Source organism: Scyliorhinus canicula, chromosome 8, assembly GCF_902713615.1.
Source record: "Scyliorhinus canicula chromosome 8, sScyCan1.1, whole genome shotgun sequence".
NCBI lineage: Eukaryota > Metazoa > Chordata > Chondrichthyes > Carcharhiniformes > Scyliorhinidae > Scyliorhinus > Scyliorhinus canicula.
Genome location: NC_052153.1, coordinates 129880083 through 129898564, shown reverse-complemented (window position 1 = coordinate 129898564; position 18482 = coordinate 129880083). Strand labels below are relative to the sequence as shown.

At 48.2% G+C, this 18482-nt stretch overlaps 1 protein-coding gene across 1 annotated transcript in view; it reads right to left on the bottom strand.

Moving 5' to 3' along the window:
- Nucleotides 1–287: 287 nt before the first annotated feature.
- The window catches only part of LOC119970503 (spermatogenesis-associated protein 9-like), a 38948-nt gene continuing 20753 nt past the window's right edge, over nt 288–18482 (bottom strand). The window contains exons 4-5 of the mRNA XM_038805243.1: nt 766–861; nt 288–672 (exon numbers count right to left, since the gene is read on the bottom strand). Coding sequence (XP_038661171.1) covers nt 493–672; nt 766–861 — 276 coding nt within the window. The 3' untranslated portion in view covers nt 288–492. The remainder of the gene's footprint in view (nt 673–765; nt 862–18482) is intronic.

Here is an 18482-nt window from a genome sequence, read left to right as displayed (position 1 = left end):
AACCTGGGACCTCGGCGCTGTGAGGCTGCCGTGCTAACCACTGCGCCACCGTGCTGCCCTAGCTGAGACCAACTTACTCAGCACAGACGATGAGTAGAATGTGGGAACTTCATATTATCCGAAACTCAGCTCCACATCTGCCAAATTAGGGAAATTGTTATGTTGTTCCATCTGTTCGATAAGTTTCCCTTTCAAGCATACCATACATTCAATTGTCATTCAAAATGATATTCTGAAATGTGCTTGATGAATCTTATGTAGCCTGTTAAATAAAACTGGTGAAGAAATTCTGTAACCCAGCTTTACTTTCAGTCCCAGTGACAATTGTTGAAAACAATGAGATCTTACAAAGCAGCTCTGCAAGCTACATTACATTTAGACATTGATGCACTGATCCTTTTTAGTTATCCAGAGTCTTCCTAGATGGTACAGCGAAGCAGTTTTAAGCAGCTCCATTATGTACATTTGTTGCTTTTTCACCTATCATTCTGATCATGACTTTTTCTGACGTTTCAGAACAGCATTGTTTTTTCTGAATGGAAGTCTAGCCTTTTTAGCGTTGTGCTTTGAAATTGCAGATTGATTGTTGATGCTGCCATCCTTTTGCCTTTGTGCAGACTGAATTAAAGTAAAGTTCTTCAAAAGTCCCACTGCCATTTTGCTGTAGGCTGCCTATGTGGAGAGATTGGGAAAGAGAAATGCTTTTAAACTTAGTTACTTTAATGCAGTGTTGTTGAAATTGAATTTGTATAATTGCTCACTTACCATGCAGGTTATTATTGCATAAGAAGCATACACTAAGTTACTGATGACTGTCCTTGCAGGAAAGTAGATCGCATTTATGAGATGGTCCCTCTCCATCTTTTTAAAAAGAAAAGAAATGTATATAATGGCAGAGTCAAAAGCGTACAATTAGAAATTGCCAATGAGAAGGCCAAATGTCTTTGATGAATTTTTGTTATATGCTTAGGATGCATTCTCTCAGCATCCTGTTGTGGGTTATTCTAAGACAAGAGAATTTTAGCACAAGATCACATATTATGATGTACTTTAAATGATTTTGGTGGATACAGTCCATTCTAGTAGGTATCTTCATATTAATATTAACTATAATATAGGAACTAAATATCACAAAGTATTTTCAACTTGAACAAACTTTATTGTCTCTTGGTGCTCACCATTGCCCAAGGGCAAAATGGGTGGACGTCTAAATGCTGCTCTTAATCCCCCCACACCCCTCTCCCAAATGGGTCTGGCCTTTGGAAATTTGTTATTTGCAAATATCAGAGTTATCATTTGCCTGTCCACACTTACAATGTTCTGGGGATATGCAATTTAGAATGCAGGCAACTGTGCAATTCATTATTTTTCAGTAAAATAAAAAACACAAAAGTTCTGTCCATGTTCTTAAGTTATGTTTGCTAATATCAGATTGTATCCCTAACCTGGATATCCCCCTCAGCAAAGCCTATTCCTGCTCTTTACATTCCTCATTGGACATACCAGCATCTAATATTTTTCTGTTTCCAGTATGGGCCAGAAATTCCCATTGCTGGGTTCACTGCCTCTAACTGGGTCCTCTCTAAAATGTTGTGACTTATAAGCAGGTACTGGAGGCTGCAATGTGTGGAAGGACAAAGAGGGTTTTCCAAGTTAATGTCAGGACTCGAACGCAATAATAAAGCAAACTTACAACATGTATCAGTTTCTGCTCCTTGCACATCTGTCTGTAACACTATGATCTTAACGACTGGATAACAGAATCTCTTAAGGGATGAGAGTCCATGTTCATTTTCTCTGGAAGGCCTGCAGTATTATATTCCAATCAGGCACTTACCTGTGCAGCCTCTCATCTGATTAAGACCTCAGTTACGACCCTCTACAGGGACAGAGCTGTATAGCATCTGCTTCCTACAGATAATTAAGTTTATTGAATGAGGCAACCGGCGGGGGGGGGGGGGGGGGGGGGGGGGGGGCAGAGGGCGGTGTCAGGTCGGTGGTCGTGGGTGGGGATCCAGCTGGTGCCAGGTCCCGGAGGGAGACTGTGTCTTGGTGCCCGTCAGGATGTGCAACGTAGGCGTATTGCGGGTTTGCATGTAAGAGGTGGACCTTTCGGCCAAGGGGTCCAACTTATGGGTCCGCACATGCTTCCGGAGGAAGACGGATCCAGGAACTGTCAGCCATGTTGGGAGCGAGACCCCGGAGCTGGACTTCCTGGGGAAGGCAAACACACATTCATGAGGGGTCTCAGTCGCGGTGCAGAGGAGCGATCGGATGGAGTGGAGCGAGTCGGGGAGGACCTCCTGCCAGCGGGAGACCGGGAGATATTTAGACTGCAGGGCCTTCCAGACCGTCCTGTTCTCCCTCTCCACCTGCCCCTTTCCCCAGGGGTTGCAGCTGGTCGTCCAGCTCGAGGCGATGCCCCTGTTGAGCAGGAACTGTCACAGCTCATCACTCATAAAGGAGGATCCCCGATCGCTGTGGATGTAAGTGGGGAAACCGAACAGGGTGATGATGCTGTGCAGGGCTTTTATTACCGTGGCAGAAGTCATATTAGGGCATGGGATGGCGAAAGGGAACCGGGAGTACTCATCAATCACGTTCAGAAAGTACGTGTTACTGTCGGTGGAGGGGCCCTTTGAAGTCCATGCTGAGGCGCTCAAAGGGGCGGGAGGCCTTCACCAGGTGCTCGCTATCTAGCCGGTAGAAGTGCGGCTTGCACTCTGCGCAGACTTGGCAGTCTCTGGTGACGTTCCTGGCCTCCTCAATGGAGTAGGGCAGGTTGCGGGCCTTGATAAAATGGAAGAACCAGGTGACCCCCGGGTGGCAGAGGTATTAGTGGAGAGCGCGGAGTCAGTCCACTTGTGCGCTGGCACATGTACCACAGGATAGGGCACCAGGGGGCTCATTGAGCTTACCCGGGCGATACAAGATCTCATAATTATAGGTGGAGAGCTCGATCCTCCACCTCAAAATCTTGACATTTTTGATCTTGCCCCGCTGTGTATTATTAAACATAAAGGCAACCAACCATTGGTCAGTGAAGAGAGTAAATCTCCTGCTGGCCAGGTAATGCCTCCAATGTCGCACAGTTCCACAACGGCTTGGGCCTCCTTTTCGACAGAGGAGTGCTGAATTTCGGAGGTATGGTGCAGGAAAAGAAAGCCTGGTTAAGGGTGGCAGCCAGAGCTACATCCGATGCATCGCTCTTTACCTGAAATGGGAGGGACTCGTCGACCGCGTACATCGTGGCCTTGACGATGTCTGCCTTGATGCGGTTGAAGGCCTGGCGGGCCTCAGCCGCCAGGGGTAAAACTGTGGACTGAATGAGTGGGAGGGCCTTGCCCGCATGATGAGGGACCCACTGGGCATAGTAGGAGAAAAACCCCAGGCATCGTTTCAGGGCCTTGGGGCAGTGGGGGAGAGGGAGTTCCATGAGGGGATGCATGCAGTCGGTGTCGGGCCCTAGGACTCCATTTTCCACGACATAGCCAAGGATGGCTAAGCGGTTGGTGCGAAACACGCATTTCTCCTTTTGTATTTGAGATTAAGGAGTTTGGCGGTCTGGAGGAATTTTTGGAGGTTGCGCCGTGGTCCTGCTGATCGTGGCCGCAGATGGTGACGTTATCTAGGTACGGGAAGGTGGCCCGCAGTCCATACCATTCAGTCCATCTCTCACTAGAAGACCGAGACCCCATTAGTGACGCCAAAGGAAACCCTAAGGAAGTGATAGAGGCAGCCATCTGCTTCGAACGCAGTGTATTTGCGGTCCTCCGGGCGGATGGGGAGCTGGTGGTAGGCGGACTTCAGGTCCACTGTGGAAAAGACTCGATACTGCGCAATCTGATTGACCATGTCAGATATGCGTGGGAGGGGGTACGCGTCGAGCTGTGTCTGATGGTCTGACTGTAGTCAATGAACATCCTGTGCTTCTCCCCAGTCTTCACTACTACCACTTGAGCTCTCCAGGGGCTGTTGCTGGCCTCAATGACGCCTTCCCGCAGAAGCCATTGGACCTCCGACCTGATGAAGGTCCTGTCCTGCGCACTGTGCCGTCTGCTCCTAGAGGTGACGGGTTTGCAATCCGGGGTGAGGTTCACAAACAGGGAAGGTGGATCGACCTTAAGGGTTGCAGACTGTGAGGGGGGTAGGGATCTGCCGAATTTTAAAGTTAGGCTTTGGAGATGACACTGAAAATCCAGGCCGAGTAACAGGGCAGCACAGAGGTGGGGGAGGACGTACAGCCGGATGTTGCTGAACTCTACGCCTTGGACAAAGAACAAATAAAATTACAGCACAGGAAGAGGCCCTTCGGCCCTCCCAACCTGCACCGATCCAGCTCCTTTATCTAAACCTGTCGCCTATTTTCCAAGGATCTACTTCCCTCCGTTCCCTGCCCGTTCATATATCTGTCTGGATGCATCTTAAATGATGCTATTGTGCCTGCCTCTACCACCTCCTTTGGCAAAGCATTCCAGGCACCCACCACCCTCTGAGTAAAAAAACTTTCCACGCACATCTCCCTTAAACTTTCCCCCTCTCACCTTGAAATCGTGACCCCTTGTAATTGACACCCCCACTCTTGGAAAAAGCTTGTTGCTACCACCCTATCCATTCCTCTCATAATTTTGTAGACCTCAATCGGGTCCCCCCTCAACCTCCGTCTTTCCAGCGAAAACAATCCTAATCTACTCAAGCTTTCTTCATAGCTAGCACCCTCCATACCAGGCAACATCCTGGTGAACCTCCTCTGCACCCTCTCTAAAGCATCCACATCCTTCTGGTAATGTGGCGACCAGAACTGCAGGCAGTATTCCAAATGTGACCTAACCAAAGTCAGATACAACTGTAACATGACCTACTGACTCTTGTACTCAGTACCCCGTCCAATGAAGGCAAGCATGCTGTATGCCTTCTTGGCCACTCTATCGACCTGCGTTGCCACCTTCAGGGTACAATGGACCTGAACTCCCAGATCTCTCTGTACATCAATTTTCCCCAGGACTCTTCCATTGACAGTATAGTCCACTCTTGAATTAGATCTTCCAAAATGCATCACCTCGCATTTGCCAGGATTGAACTCCATCTGCCATTTCTCTGCCCAACTCTCTAATCTATCTATATTTTGCTGTATTCTCTGACAGTCCTCATCGCTATCTGCAACTCCACTAATCTTAGTATCATCTGCAAACTTGCTAATCAGACCACCTAGACCTCCCTCCAGATCATTTATGTATATCACAAACAACAGTGGTCCGAGCACGGATCCCTGTGGAACACCACTAGTCACCTTTCTCCATTTTGAGACACTCCCTTCCACCATTACTCTCTGTCTCCTGTTGCCCAGCCAGTTCTTTATCCATCTAGCTAGTGCAGCCTGAACCCCATACGACTTCACTTTTTCCATCAACCTGCTATGGGAAACTTTATCAAACGCCTTACTAAAGTCCATGTATATGACATCTACAGCCCTTCCCTCATCAATTAACTTTGTCACTTCCTCAAAGAATTCTATTAGGTTAGTAAGACCTGACCTTCCCTGCACAAAACCATGCTGCCTATCACTGATAAGTCTATTTTCTTCCAAATGTGATTAGATCCTATCCCTCAGTATCTTCTCCAACAGTTTGCCTACCACTGACGTCAAGCTCACAAGTCTATAATTCCCTGGATTATCCCTGCTACCCTTCTGAAATATAGGAACAACATTAGCAATTCTCCAGTCCGCCGCGACCTCACCCGTGCTCAAGGATGCTGTAAAGATATCTGTTAAGGCCCCAGCTATTTCGTCCCTCGCTTCCCTCAGTAACCTGGGATAGATACCATCCGGTCCTGGGGACTTGTCCACCTTAATGCCTTTTAGAATACCCAAAACTTCCCCCTTCCTTATGCCGACTTGACCTAGAGTATTTAAACATCCATCCCCAGCCTCAACATCCGTCATGTGCCTCTCTTTGGTGAATACCGATGCAAAATACTCATTAAGAATCTCACCCATTTTCTCTGACTCCACGCAAAAATTCCCTCTTTTGTCTCTGAGTGGGCCAATCCTTTCTCTAGTTACCCTCTTGCTCCTTATATACGAATAAAATGCTTTGGGATTTTACTTAACCCTGTTAGCCAAAGATATTTCATGACCCCTTTTAGCCCTCTTTATTGTGCGTTTCAGATCCGACCTACATTCCCGCTATTCCTCTAAAGCTTCATCAGTTTTAAGTCGCCTCGATCTTATGTATGCTTCCTTTTTCATCTTAGCTAGTCTCACAATCCCACCTGTCATCCATGGTTCCCTAATCTTGCCATTTCTATCTCTCATTTTCACAGGGACATTCTGTCCTGCACTCTAATCAACCTTTCCTTAAAAGACTCCCACATTTCAAATGTGGATTTACCCTTAAACAGCTGCTCCCAATCCACATTCCCTAGCTCCTGCCAAATTTTGTTATACTCTGCCTTTCCCCAATTTAGCACTCTTCCTTTAGGACCGCTCTCGTCTTTGTCCATGAGTATTCTAAAACTTACAGAATTGTGATCGCTATTCCCAAAGTAATCACCGACTGAAACTTCAACCCCAGGCCGGGATCATTACCCAATACCAGATCCAGTATGGCCCCCTCCCGAGTTGGACTATTTACATACTGCTCTAAAAAACTCTCCTGGATGCTCCTTACAAACTCTGCTCCATCTACGCCTCCAACACTACATGAGTCCCATTCAATGTTGGGGAAGTTAAAATCTCCCATCACGACCACCCTATTGCTCCTACATTTTTCTATAATCTGTCTACATATTTGTACCTCTACTTCACGTGCTTTTGGGAGGCCTGTAGTAAAGTCCCAACAATGTTACTGCACCCTTCATATTTCTTAGGTCTACCCATATTGCCTCAGTGCTCGAATCCTCCATCGTGCCCTCCTTAATCACAGCTGTGATATCATCTCTGACCAGTAATGCAACTCCTCCACCCCTTTTACCACCCTCTCTATCCCTCCTGAAGCATCTATACCCTGGGATATTTAGTTGCCAGTCTTGCCCTTCCCTCAACCAAGTCTCAGTAATACCAATAACATCATATTCCCAGGTACTAATCCAAGCCCTAAATTCATCTGCCTTATCTGCTACACTTATCGCATTAAAACAAATGCACCTCAGACCACCTGTCCCTTTGCGTTCATCATCTGTTCCCTGTCTACTCTTCCCCTTAGTCACAATGAGTTTATTATCTAGTACCTTACTTGCTTTAGTTGCTGCCTCTTTACTGACCTCTACCTTCCTAGGGCCTCACGGTAGCATGGTGGTTAGCATCAATGCTTCACAGCTCCAGGGTCCCAGGTTCGATTCCCGGCTGGGTCACTGTCTGTGTGGAGTCTGCACGTCCTCCCTGTGTGTGCGTGGGTTTCCTCCGGGTGCTCCGGTTTCCTCCCATAGTCCAAAGATGTGCGGGTTAGGTGGATTGGCCATGCTAAATTGCCCGTAGTGTAAGGTTAATGGGGGGATTGTTGGGTTACGGGTATACGGGTTACGTGGGTTTAAGTAGGGTGATCATTGCTCTGCACAACATCGAGGGCCGAAGGGCCTGTTCTGTGCTGTACTGTTCTATGTTCTATGGTTCCCATCCCCCTGCCACATTAGTTTTAAACCGTCCCAACAGTGTTAGCAAAAGCACCCCCTAAGACATTGGTTCCAGTCCTGCCCAGGTGTAGACCATCCGATTTGTAATGGTCTCACCGCCCCCAGAACAGGTTCCAATGTCCCAAAAATCTGAACCTCTCCCTCTTGCACCATCTCTCAAGCCATGTATTCATTCTGACTATTCTTGAATTTCTACTCTGACTGTCTCATGGCACTGGTAGCAATCCTGAGATTACTACCTTTGAGGTCCTACTTTTTAAACTTATCTCCTAACTCCCTAAATTCTGATTGTACGACCTCATCCCATTTTTTACCTATATCGTTGGTGCCTATATGCACCACGACAACTGGCTGTTCACCCTCCCCCTTCAGTATGTCCTGCAGCCTATCTGAGACATCCCTGACCCGTGCACCCGGGAGGCAACATACCATTCGGGAGTCTTGTTTTCGACCAGAGAAACACCTGTCTACCGCCCTTCCGATTGAATCCCCTATGACTATAGCCCTGCCAGTCTTTTTCCCGCCCTTCTGTGCAGCAGAGCCAGCCATGGTGCCATGAGTCTGGCTACTACTGCCTTCCTCTGGTGAGTCATCTCCCCCAACAGTATCCAAAACAGTATACCTGTTTTGGAGGGAGATGACCGCAGGGGACACCTGCACTGCCTTCCTGCTCTTTCTCTGCCTTTTGGTCACCCATTCCCTGTCTCCCTCATCAATCCTAACCTGTGGTGTGACCAACTCACTGAACGTGCTATCCACGACCTCCTCAGCATCGCGGATGCTCCAAAGTGAGTCCATCGGCAGCTCCAGAGCCATCATGCGGTCTAACAGGAGCTGTAGCTGGACACACTTCCTGCACATGAAGGAGTCAGGGGCATTGGCCGCGTCCCTGAACTCCCACATTAAGCACGAGGAGCATAACTTGGGTGAGGGTCACGATGCAGTACTCCCGGATTTCCACGGAATGGGATTCGGAGGGCAGGGAGATTTTCTGGGTGACGGGGTGCGCCGGGAGGGAACAGCGCCTTACCGTAGCGGGGTGGATGAAGCTCTCGGTGCTCCTGGAGTCAAAGAGGCAGGTCGTCTCGTGCCCATCGATCTTCACCGCCGTCATCTCGGTCGCGAGGTTGCGGGGCCGGGACTGCTCCAGGGTGATAGAGGCGAGCAGCAGCAGATGCTGGGAGGTCTCGGGTGGTCAGTGGTGGAGGTAGCGGCAGGCGATGAACGGCCAGATGAGCAGGGGTCCTGAGGCGCCGTCCAAAATGCGCTGAAGATGGCGGCACCCACGGGGCGCACATGGCAGGCGGCATCAAAGATGGCGGCTCCCACAGGCCACACATGGCTTGTGGTGAGGAAGATGGCGGTGGCCACGGGCCGCATGTGGCTTGCGAAGGGGAAAATGGTGGCATCCCTGTGTTACACGTGGGGGGTGTGGGAACGCCGGGCCTGGAAACAGCGGCGACCAACCGGGCCTGGCAAACAGAAGCAAAGTGGCCCTTCTTCCCACACCCGTTGGAGGTCGTGCTCCGCGCCGGGAAGCGCAGCCTGGGGTCTTTGTTTTGCCCTCAAAAATAACACTTGGGGCCCCCCAGAGTTGGCTGGCTGCCACGCGGCACAGGCTTGTGGTGAGCTGGAGTCGGCAGCTGGTGGGGGCCACGATGCCCACGAGGGTGTCGCGTGGTCAGGGGCGTAGGACTGAACGTTACGGGAGGCCACTTCTAACGAACTAGCGAGCTGCCTGGTTCCTGCAAGATCAAGCGTACCCCCTTCCAGTCGCCACTGGCGGAGGTATGTAGACTTCATGCCTGTGACGTAAGCGTCTCGAATTAAAAGTTCGGTGTGCTGGACTGCCGAAACTGCCTGGCAGTCACAGTTCCTACCTAGGATATGCAGGGCACGCCAGAAATCGTCCAGAGACTCCCCGGGGAGTTGCTGTCTCGTGGCCAGGAGGTGCCTGGCGTATACTTGATTCACTGGTCGAACATAATGTCCCTTCAGGAGCTCTATCGCTTCCGAGTAGGTGGGCGCATCCCAGATTAGGGGAAAAAGTCAGGTCTCACCCGTGAATAGAGGACTTGGAGCTCTGCGAGTCCGAGGGTTCCTCAGCGGCTGTTCTGAGGTAGCTTTCGAAGCAGGCTAGCCAGTGGTCAAAGGCGGACGTAGCGTTGGCTGCTTGAGGGCTCAGCTGCAGGCAATCAGGCTTGATGCGGAGATCCATCGTTTAAAAAAATCTTGCTCAATAAATTGATGCACTATCAATTACCACAAAGACGAGAATAGTGGAACAATCGAGGCTTTATTGAGCAAGATGTTGTGCCTCCTGTAGCTGGAACCAGAATGGCTGCAGCATCGGAGAGCACACACTTTTATACGCCGCCAGCTGGGTGGAGCCAGCAGACAGGGCTTTACCGTTGTACCCTTAATATACAGGCAGTGCCGTAATACATATAATATGCCATTAGTGGTGACGACCACAATATTCAACAACATGGTTTGCTGGGCTGCCTCCTTGGACGGTGGCCACTTAAGGGCTTCAATTGACTTCTGGGCGAGGGGTTTGCCTGTACACCTTCCTACACCATCAAAACTACTCTTATATGCTCCTTTTCTGTGTGAGAAACAAAGTAGCTTGACGTTTCATTTTGGTCTTGTCTGAAGTGCAAACCACTATTTGCTGAAAGATTGAAGGAGTACACTTGAGGGTACTCACAAAATTATGGAATCATAGATCATAGAATTTACAGTGCAGAAGGAGGCCATCCGGTCCATCGAGTCTGCACCGGCCCTTGGAAAGAGCACCCTACCTAAATCCATACTTCCACCCTATCCCCACACCTCCATCCCATTCCCGTAACCCCACCGAACCATTTTTGGAAACTAAGGGCAATTTAACATAGCCAATCCACCTAACCTGCACATCTTTGGACTGTGGGAGGTAACTGGAGTACCCAGAGGAAATCCACGTAGATACTGGGAGAATGTGCAGATTCCGTACAGACAGTGACCCAAGCCAGGAATCGAACCTGGGACCCTGGAGCTGTGAAGCAACGGTGCTAACCACTTGGCTACCGTGCTGCCCTATAGTATAAAACTGGTGTCTGCCAGCAGCAAGAAGCATGTTTATAACAAACCAGCAACCATATTAAATTGTCAGATTTTAATAATAATCGCTTACTGTCACAAATAGGCTTCAATGAAGTTCCTGTGAAAAGCCGTTAGTCGCCACACTCCGGCGCCTGTTTGGAGGCGCCAGTATGGGAATTGAACCCACTCTGCTACGTTGTAAAGCATTACAAGCCAGCTATTTAGCCCACTGTGCTAAACCAGCCCCTTCTTTATTGGAGTCAATGGAAAGGAAGCTGAATACAGTGTAAAACGGGAGCCTGACTGCTGTGAGCCCATTTTGTGCTCCTGCTGAATACCAGTTTCACCCTCACCATATCCATTTAATATGTCCTATTGGACAGTGTGAGCCAACTCTGGAATGTGGAATCGGCTTTCAAGAGCAACTAATTCACAACAAAATAACAGCGTGCATTGATATAACACCTTAAACGTAGTCAGCCATCCTAGAGTGCTTCAGGGGAACATTATGAAACAGAATTTAACACATGTCAATACAGATGACGAAAAGCGTGGTCAAGACAGACAGATTGGTAATAATTGGTGGAAGTTTTACAGGGCATAAATGTATACCAGAGATAGAGGCAATGACAGGGCACAATCTTGTTTGGTAGGTCCTAATCACTGTTGATCTAGGGCTGGTGGAAATAAGAAATCAAAAGATTTGAAGAGTTTCACAGTCCACTAATACCTGGGTAGTTTAAGCTGATGGGAATGGGATTAGAGGAAGTAGCAAACCATCAACGAGGACTCAAGGAATGGCTGATTGAGAACTCACTCCTCACCTTTATAGACTGAATTTAATGTAGTGTTATATTCTAGGAGGGTGTGATTAATATTGGAAGGCAATGGATACAATACCAATGTTCAAAGTCAAAATGCGTTATGGCACAATAGATAATGTGATACTCTTTTCTCTACTAATTCAAAAAGAAGCTCATAAATAACTTGGGTCGTAAATTCTGGGCTCCCCAAGGTCAGATTTGAGGGACACCCCAAAGATGTGTTGGGAATCCCAGATAAGCATTTACATAGCAATTGTCCTGAAGCAATCTTTCCTGGACAACTTTATTGCAGTGAACCAACAAATTGCTAACTTTAGATGGTTCTGCCAGTAACTAACAGTTACTCAGAAAAAGTTAGAAGAAATAAAACTACTTCTAACATCTGCATGACTATTTTAAAGACCCAGACCGATCCCCACATGGGAACCCCCCCCCCCCCCCCCCCCCCACCCCCCTCCCCCCCGCCCCCATGTTTTCAACCCCCAGGGGACTCCCTCGCATCCCAACTAATCACTTTCCCACATCCCCGACATAGGATTTCCACCACCTGTGAACCTCCACTTGCCTAAGACTAATCCTCTTAGTCTGTGGGGCCTGTCTTTCATTTCCAACCCAGCTGCACCCCACTCCCGACCCTGTTAAAAGACTCTGGAGTGACCTGGCTGGACCCCTTCCTTGACACAGCCCCCTGATCTGGCTGGACACACCCATAAAATCCTTAACAGTGCAGAAGGAGGCCATTCGGTCCATTATTGAGTCTGCACCGGTACTTCGAATGAGCACTCCACCCATGTCCCCTCCCCTGTCCACCGTAGCCTTTCCCGGTAACCCCATAATCTAACCTGCACATCCCTGGACACGAAGGAGTAATTTAGTATGGCCAATCCACTTATCCTGCTCAACTTTGGACTGTGGAAGGGAACTGGAGCACCTGGAGGGAATCCCACACAGACACTGGGAGAAACTGCAAACTCCACAGTCACCCAAGGCCGGAACTGAACCCAAGTTCCTGGTGCTGTGAGGCAGCGGTGCTACCCACTGTGCCACAGTATGGCCTAACCCTAATCTCACTCAATGTCCAACCACCTGCCGTCCCTCCAATTGTCCGACCACCCCACTCCCAGTTTTGGATCCACCCCAATGTCTGACTTTCTACCCTCCCCACCCCTCCCACCAGCCCAAACAATGTCTTGCACCCCACTCTGCCCTATTTATGACCACCACATTTCCCCGACCTCCGATTCCCCCACCCTTGATCTCCAATTTCCTCACACTCTGACCCCTCCCACTGACCACCCTATGATTTCCCCACCCCTCCGCCGGATTGAGCAGTGCGCAGGCCTGGAGCCCAGCGGAGCAGACCGCCTCCTCCTGATGTCAGCACGCTGTCTAGTGAAGAGAATTTCTTTAAATCGATGGAGTCCTCCTGCCCCAGCAGTGACAAGAGCAGGTCAGTCACCCTGTATAGTGACGTCACATTTTCTGGGCGTAATATCATGGAGCAGAGATTCCTCCATTTGGTAGCTGCCAGCAAGCAAGCTAAAGGATTGTGTGAAGAACTGAAGATGGATATTTTTTTAATAAAGAAAGAGAGGGCCAGAATCTCACAATTAACCTGCTGGTATGACCTTTTAAGGAGAGTCCACAGCAGGGTAAAGCAGTGCTGATGTGAGCGCTGGTGAACACACAGGGACTGGTTTAGCACAGTGGGCAAAATAGCTTGCTTGCAACGCAGAACAATGCCAGCAGTGCGGGTTCAATTCCCGTACCAACCTCACCGAACAGCTGCCAGAATGTGGCGACTAGCGGCTTTTCACAGTAACGTCATTGGAGACTACTTGTGACAATAGGTGGATTGGTGGGTTAGGTGGATTGGCCATGCTAAATTGCCCGTAGTGTCCTAAAAAGTAAGGTTAAGGGGGGGTTGTTGGGTTACGGGCATAGGGTGGATACGTGGGTTTGAGTAGGGTGATCATTGCTCGGCACAACATCGAGGGCCGAAGGGCCTGTTCTGTGCTGTACTGTTCTATGTTCTATGTTCTAATAAGCGATTATAAAAAACAATTAAGCAGAAACTGAAATCGGGCACTATAGAGTGTAAAGATGATCTCTTGAGGTATGGCTTTGTTAATTTTGCCAGTGCAAATCAGGATGCAAAGCCCCTGTGTGTTATATTCAGGGATTGCTGACAAATGAAAGTTTAAAACCCTCAAAACATGGGGCGGCACAGTGGCATTGCTGCCTACGGCGCTGAGGACCCGGGTTCGAATCCCGGCCCTGGGTCACTGTCCACATGGAGTTTGCACGTTGTCCCCCTGTCTGCGTGGGATTCACCCGCATAACCCAAAGATGTGCAGGATAGGTGAATTGGCCATGCTAATTCCCTTAATTGGAAAAAATAATTGGGTACTCTAAATTTAAAAAAAACAATGTCAAAACGTCAAAGGTATTTGAAAAATAAGCATTGCGAGTTCGAGGACAAACCTCTTGATTTTTTTCAGTGGATGCAGCGAGAACTTAAATCGTCATCTGAAGTCCTTAGCAGAAATGTAACATTAAATGACAAAGGAAGTGAGTTGTGAGGACCAAGCCGGCACACATGTCTCATTAAATGTAAGCAATTATGATGTGTTGCGAAGGTCAGCCAGCGTGAGTCGCGAAAGTTGGCCGTTTAGCAAAAGTGGGCCTTGGAAGAAAGTTTGAAAAACACTGCCTTAGGCACTTAACTTATCCCTAGCTATCAGTTTCAGTGGGGCCTTTAAACTTATCTGCTTTACGCCAGCCAGTGCAGTAAAAAAAGGGGAATGGCCCCTTTTACTCAGTCTGAGTCAGGAAGATCAGATGCAGCTAAGTGGGACGTTACAGCCTGTTCATCTTGATATGGCAATATTGTATTTTTACGCACTTGTTTCAGTCCATAGTTTTGAACAGTGGTGGTAGAGACTCCAATTTTTGTACCCATCACATGGCTTACTAGGCTCAGAGGCATGGCCACAATCATTCTGCCACAAGACTTCCTTGGTAACCTCATTTGATGAAATAATAATGAGGCCTGGTGGCATTAAGTCTCCTGCTTTTTCACTTTTAAAGTATTCAGGGTTACTCAGACTGACAATTATAAACCACACTTTGTCAGTATTAACTGACACAGGCAGAATTGAGGAAATCTGAAGAATGTGGAGAGCCTGAGGTTTCTGTACTTATTTATGTAAGTGGGTTTTTTTTGCCCTTGTGCCGCACAGTTGTAGATTTGCTTCTGACTATCTCTGAGAAGATCAGATTTTCACCCCTGTCACAACCCCCCCCCCCCCCCCCCCCCCCCACCCCCTCCAACCCACACAAGCCAGCTATATCTGGGCCATATCAGGAGTAGTAGATATGCTATTCCCAATGAGCATAACCTTGTGATTGGATTTGTTTATTGTCACGTGAAAAGTATTTTTCTGCGAGCAGCTCAAACAGATCATTTAGTGCATGAAAAAAAGAATAAAATAAACACAAAATACACTTGGAATATTGCGCACAATTCTGGTCGCCACACTACCAGAAGGATGTGGAGGCTTTGGAGAGAGTGCAGAGGAGGTTTACTAGTTTGCAAGGTATTAGTTATGTGGCGAGGCTGAATAGACTCGGATTGTTTTCATTAGAAAGACGGAGGGGTGACCTGATTAGAGGTCTACAAGATTATGGGGGGTATCGATAGAGTGGATGGGCAGGCACTCTTTCCTAGCGTGGAGGGGTCAGTCGCCAGGGGGCATAGGTTTAAGGTCCGTGGGGCAAAGTTTAGAGGCAATGTGCAAGGCAGGTATTTTGTGCAGAGGGTGATGAGTGCCTGGATTGCGTTGCCAGGGGAGGTTGTGGAAGTGGGTACATTAACGGCGTTCAAAAGGCATCTTTTAAAAAAATATAAATTTAGAGTATCCACTTCATTTTTTTCTACTTAAGGGGCAATTTAGCATGTCCAATCCACCTATCTTGCACATCTTTGGGTTGTAGGGGCGAAACCCATGCAATCACGGAGAGAATATGCAAACTCCACATGGACGGTGACCCCAGAGCCGGGATCGAACTGGGACCTCAGCGCAGTGAGGCAGCAATGCTAACCACTATGCCACCATGCTGCCCGTCCAAAAGGCATCTTGACAAACACATGGATAGGATGGGTATAGAGGGATACGGCACAAGGAAATGCTGAGGGTTTTGGCGAAGGTTGGTATCATGACCGGTACAGGCTTGGAGGGCTGAATGGACTGTTCCTGTGCTGTATTGTTCTTTGTTCTTTATAATAGGGCACACACAAGGTACACAATATAAATACATAGGCACCGGCATCGGGTGAAGCATACATGAGTGTAGTATTTTTTTTTTTATTTTTATTTTTTTTTTTATAAATTTAGATTACCCAATTATTTTTTCTATTAAGGGGCAATTTAGTGTGGCCAATCCACCTACCCTGCACATTTTTGGGTTGTGGGGGCGAAACCCACGCAGACACGGGGAGAATGTGCAAACTCCACACGGACAGTGACCCAGAGCCGGGATCGAACCTGGGACCTCAGCGCCGTGAGGCGGTTATGCTAACCACTAGGCCACTGTGCTGCCCTACATGAGTGTAGTATTAATTAGGTCAGCCCATAAGAGGGTCGTTTAGGAGTCTGATAACAGTGGGGAAGAAGCTGTTTTTGAATCTGTTTTGTGTTCCAGACTTTTGTATCTCCTGCCCGATGGAAGATGTTGGGAGAGTGAGTAAGCCAGGTGGGAGGGGTCTTTGATTCTGCTGCCCACTTTCCCCAGGCAGGGGGAGGTGTAGGTAGAGTCAATGGATGGGCGGCAGATTTGTGTGATGGACTGGTCTGTGTTCACGGCTCTCTGAAGTTTCTTGAGGTCTTGGGCCGAGCAGTTGCCATATCAGGCTGTGATGCAGCCAGATAGGATGCTTTCTATGGTGCATCTGTAAAAGTTGGTAAGTTGTGGACGTGCTGAATTTCCTTAGTTTAATGAGGAAGTATAGGCGCTGTTGTGCTTTGTTGGTGGTAGCGTGGGTGGACCAGGACAGATTTTTGGTGATGTGCACCCCTAGGAATTTGAAGCTGTTAACCATCTCCACCTTGGCCCTGTTGATGCTGACAAGGGTGTGTACAGTACTTTGATTCCTGAAGTCAATGACTAGCTCTTTAGTTTTAGCTGATATTGAGGGATAGATTGTTGTTGTTCCACCACTCCACTAGGTTCTCTATCTCCCTCTTGTATTCTGACTTGTCGTTATTCGAGATCCGACCCACTATGGTCGTGTCATCAGCAAACTTGTAGATGGAGTTGGAACCAAATTTTGCCATGCAGTTGTGTATGTACAGGGAATATGGTAGGGGGCTAAATACACAACCGTGCGGTGCCCCAGTATTGAGAATTGTTGTGGAGGAGGTGTTGTTGTTTATTCTTGCTGATTGTGGTCTGTGGATCAAGTTGCAGAGGGAGGAGCCAGGTCCTAGTTTTTGGAGCTTTGATATGAGCTTGGCTGGGATTATGGTGTTGACGGCGGAGCTGTAGTCAGTAAATAGGAGTCTGATGTAGGAGTCCTTGTTGTCAAGATGCTCTAGGGATGGGTATGGGGCCAGGGAGATGGCGTCTGCTGTGGACCGGTTACAGCAGCATGCGAATTGCAATGGAGCTAGGCATTTTGGGAGTATGGAGATGATGCGCTTCATGACCAACCTCTTGAAGCACTTCATTATTGATGTCAGGGTCACCGGACGGTAGTCATTGAGGCATGTTGCCTGGTTCTTCTTTGGCACTGGTATGATGCTGGTCTTCTTGAAACAGGTAGGGACCTCAGTGCGGAATAGGGACAGGTTAAAGATGTCCACGAACACATCTGGAAGCTGGTCCGCGCAGGCTCGGAGTCATCCGAGGATTCACTTTCAGGAAGACTGATCTGACTTCGGAAGCTGTGACGGTGAGTATGGGTGTGTTTTGAGCTGCTGCGGCACTCGACAGCGGGTTGATGGTTTCCTGTTCGAACCAAGCATAGAATGCATTGAGTTCATCGGGGATGGGTGCACTGCTGCCGGAGATACCGCCCGGCTTTGCTTTGCAGCCTGTTATGTTGTTTAGGCTTTGGCACACCGACGAGACTCTGTAACGCTAGTCTGTGACTCTAGCTTGGTCTAATATTCTCTCTTGGTATCCCGGATGGCTTTGTGGAGGCCATATCTGTAGACTGTTATCATGCAGGAGACAGCCGACCAACACAGGATGGACCAAGGAGAATTAGGTATCATTTAAGGAGACCACATCACCTTTCCATGCCTTTTGAAGGTCTTCAAACTTCCAAACATGAATAATGATGTGGAGATGCCGGCGTTGGATTGGGGTGAGCACAGTAAGAAGTCTTACAACACCAGGTTAAAGACCAACAGGTTTGTTTCAAACACTAGCTTCCGGAGCACTGCTCCGTCCTCAGGTGAAACATGAATAAGAATTAGGAGGTAGAATAGGCCATTCACCCTCAAGCCTGCTCGATAGACGGTTTGCCTATATGGTGAATGCATTTTGCTAACGTGGCAACAGGGGAGCTCTGTCACCTCCTACAGGGAACCCTGCACGATTACTCATCTGTAGTTACTTCTTGCTGTGACAATGAAGGAAACCATTACACTCAACTTTTATGGCACAAGTTCGTTTCAGAAAATCATAGGCAAGATCTGTAATATCAATCAGTAAGTAGAATCAACATGCAATCACTGTGTTCACTGCAACACTTTACAGATCATGTGAGAGATTGACCAGCTTTTACACACATCAAGGAAGCAGTGAGATAACAAAGAAGGAAGAGCAATACAGCACAGAAACAAGCCTTTCGGCCCTCCAAGTCTGTACTGGTCATTATTACTTTTTAAAATAATCTTTACTGTCACAAGTAGGCTTACATTAACACTGCAATGA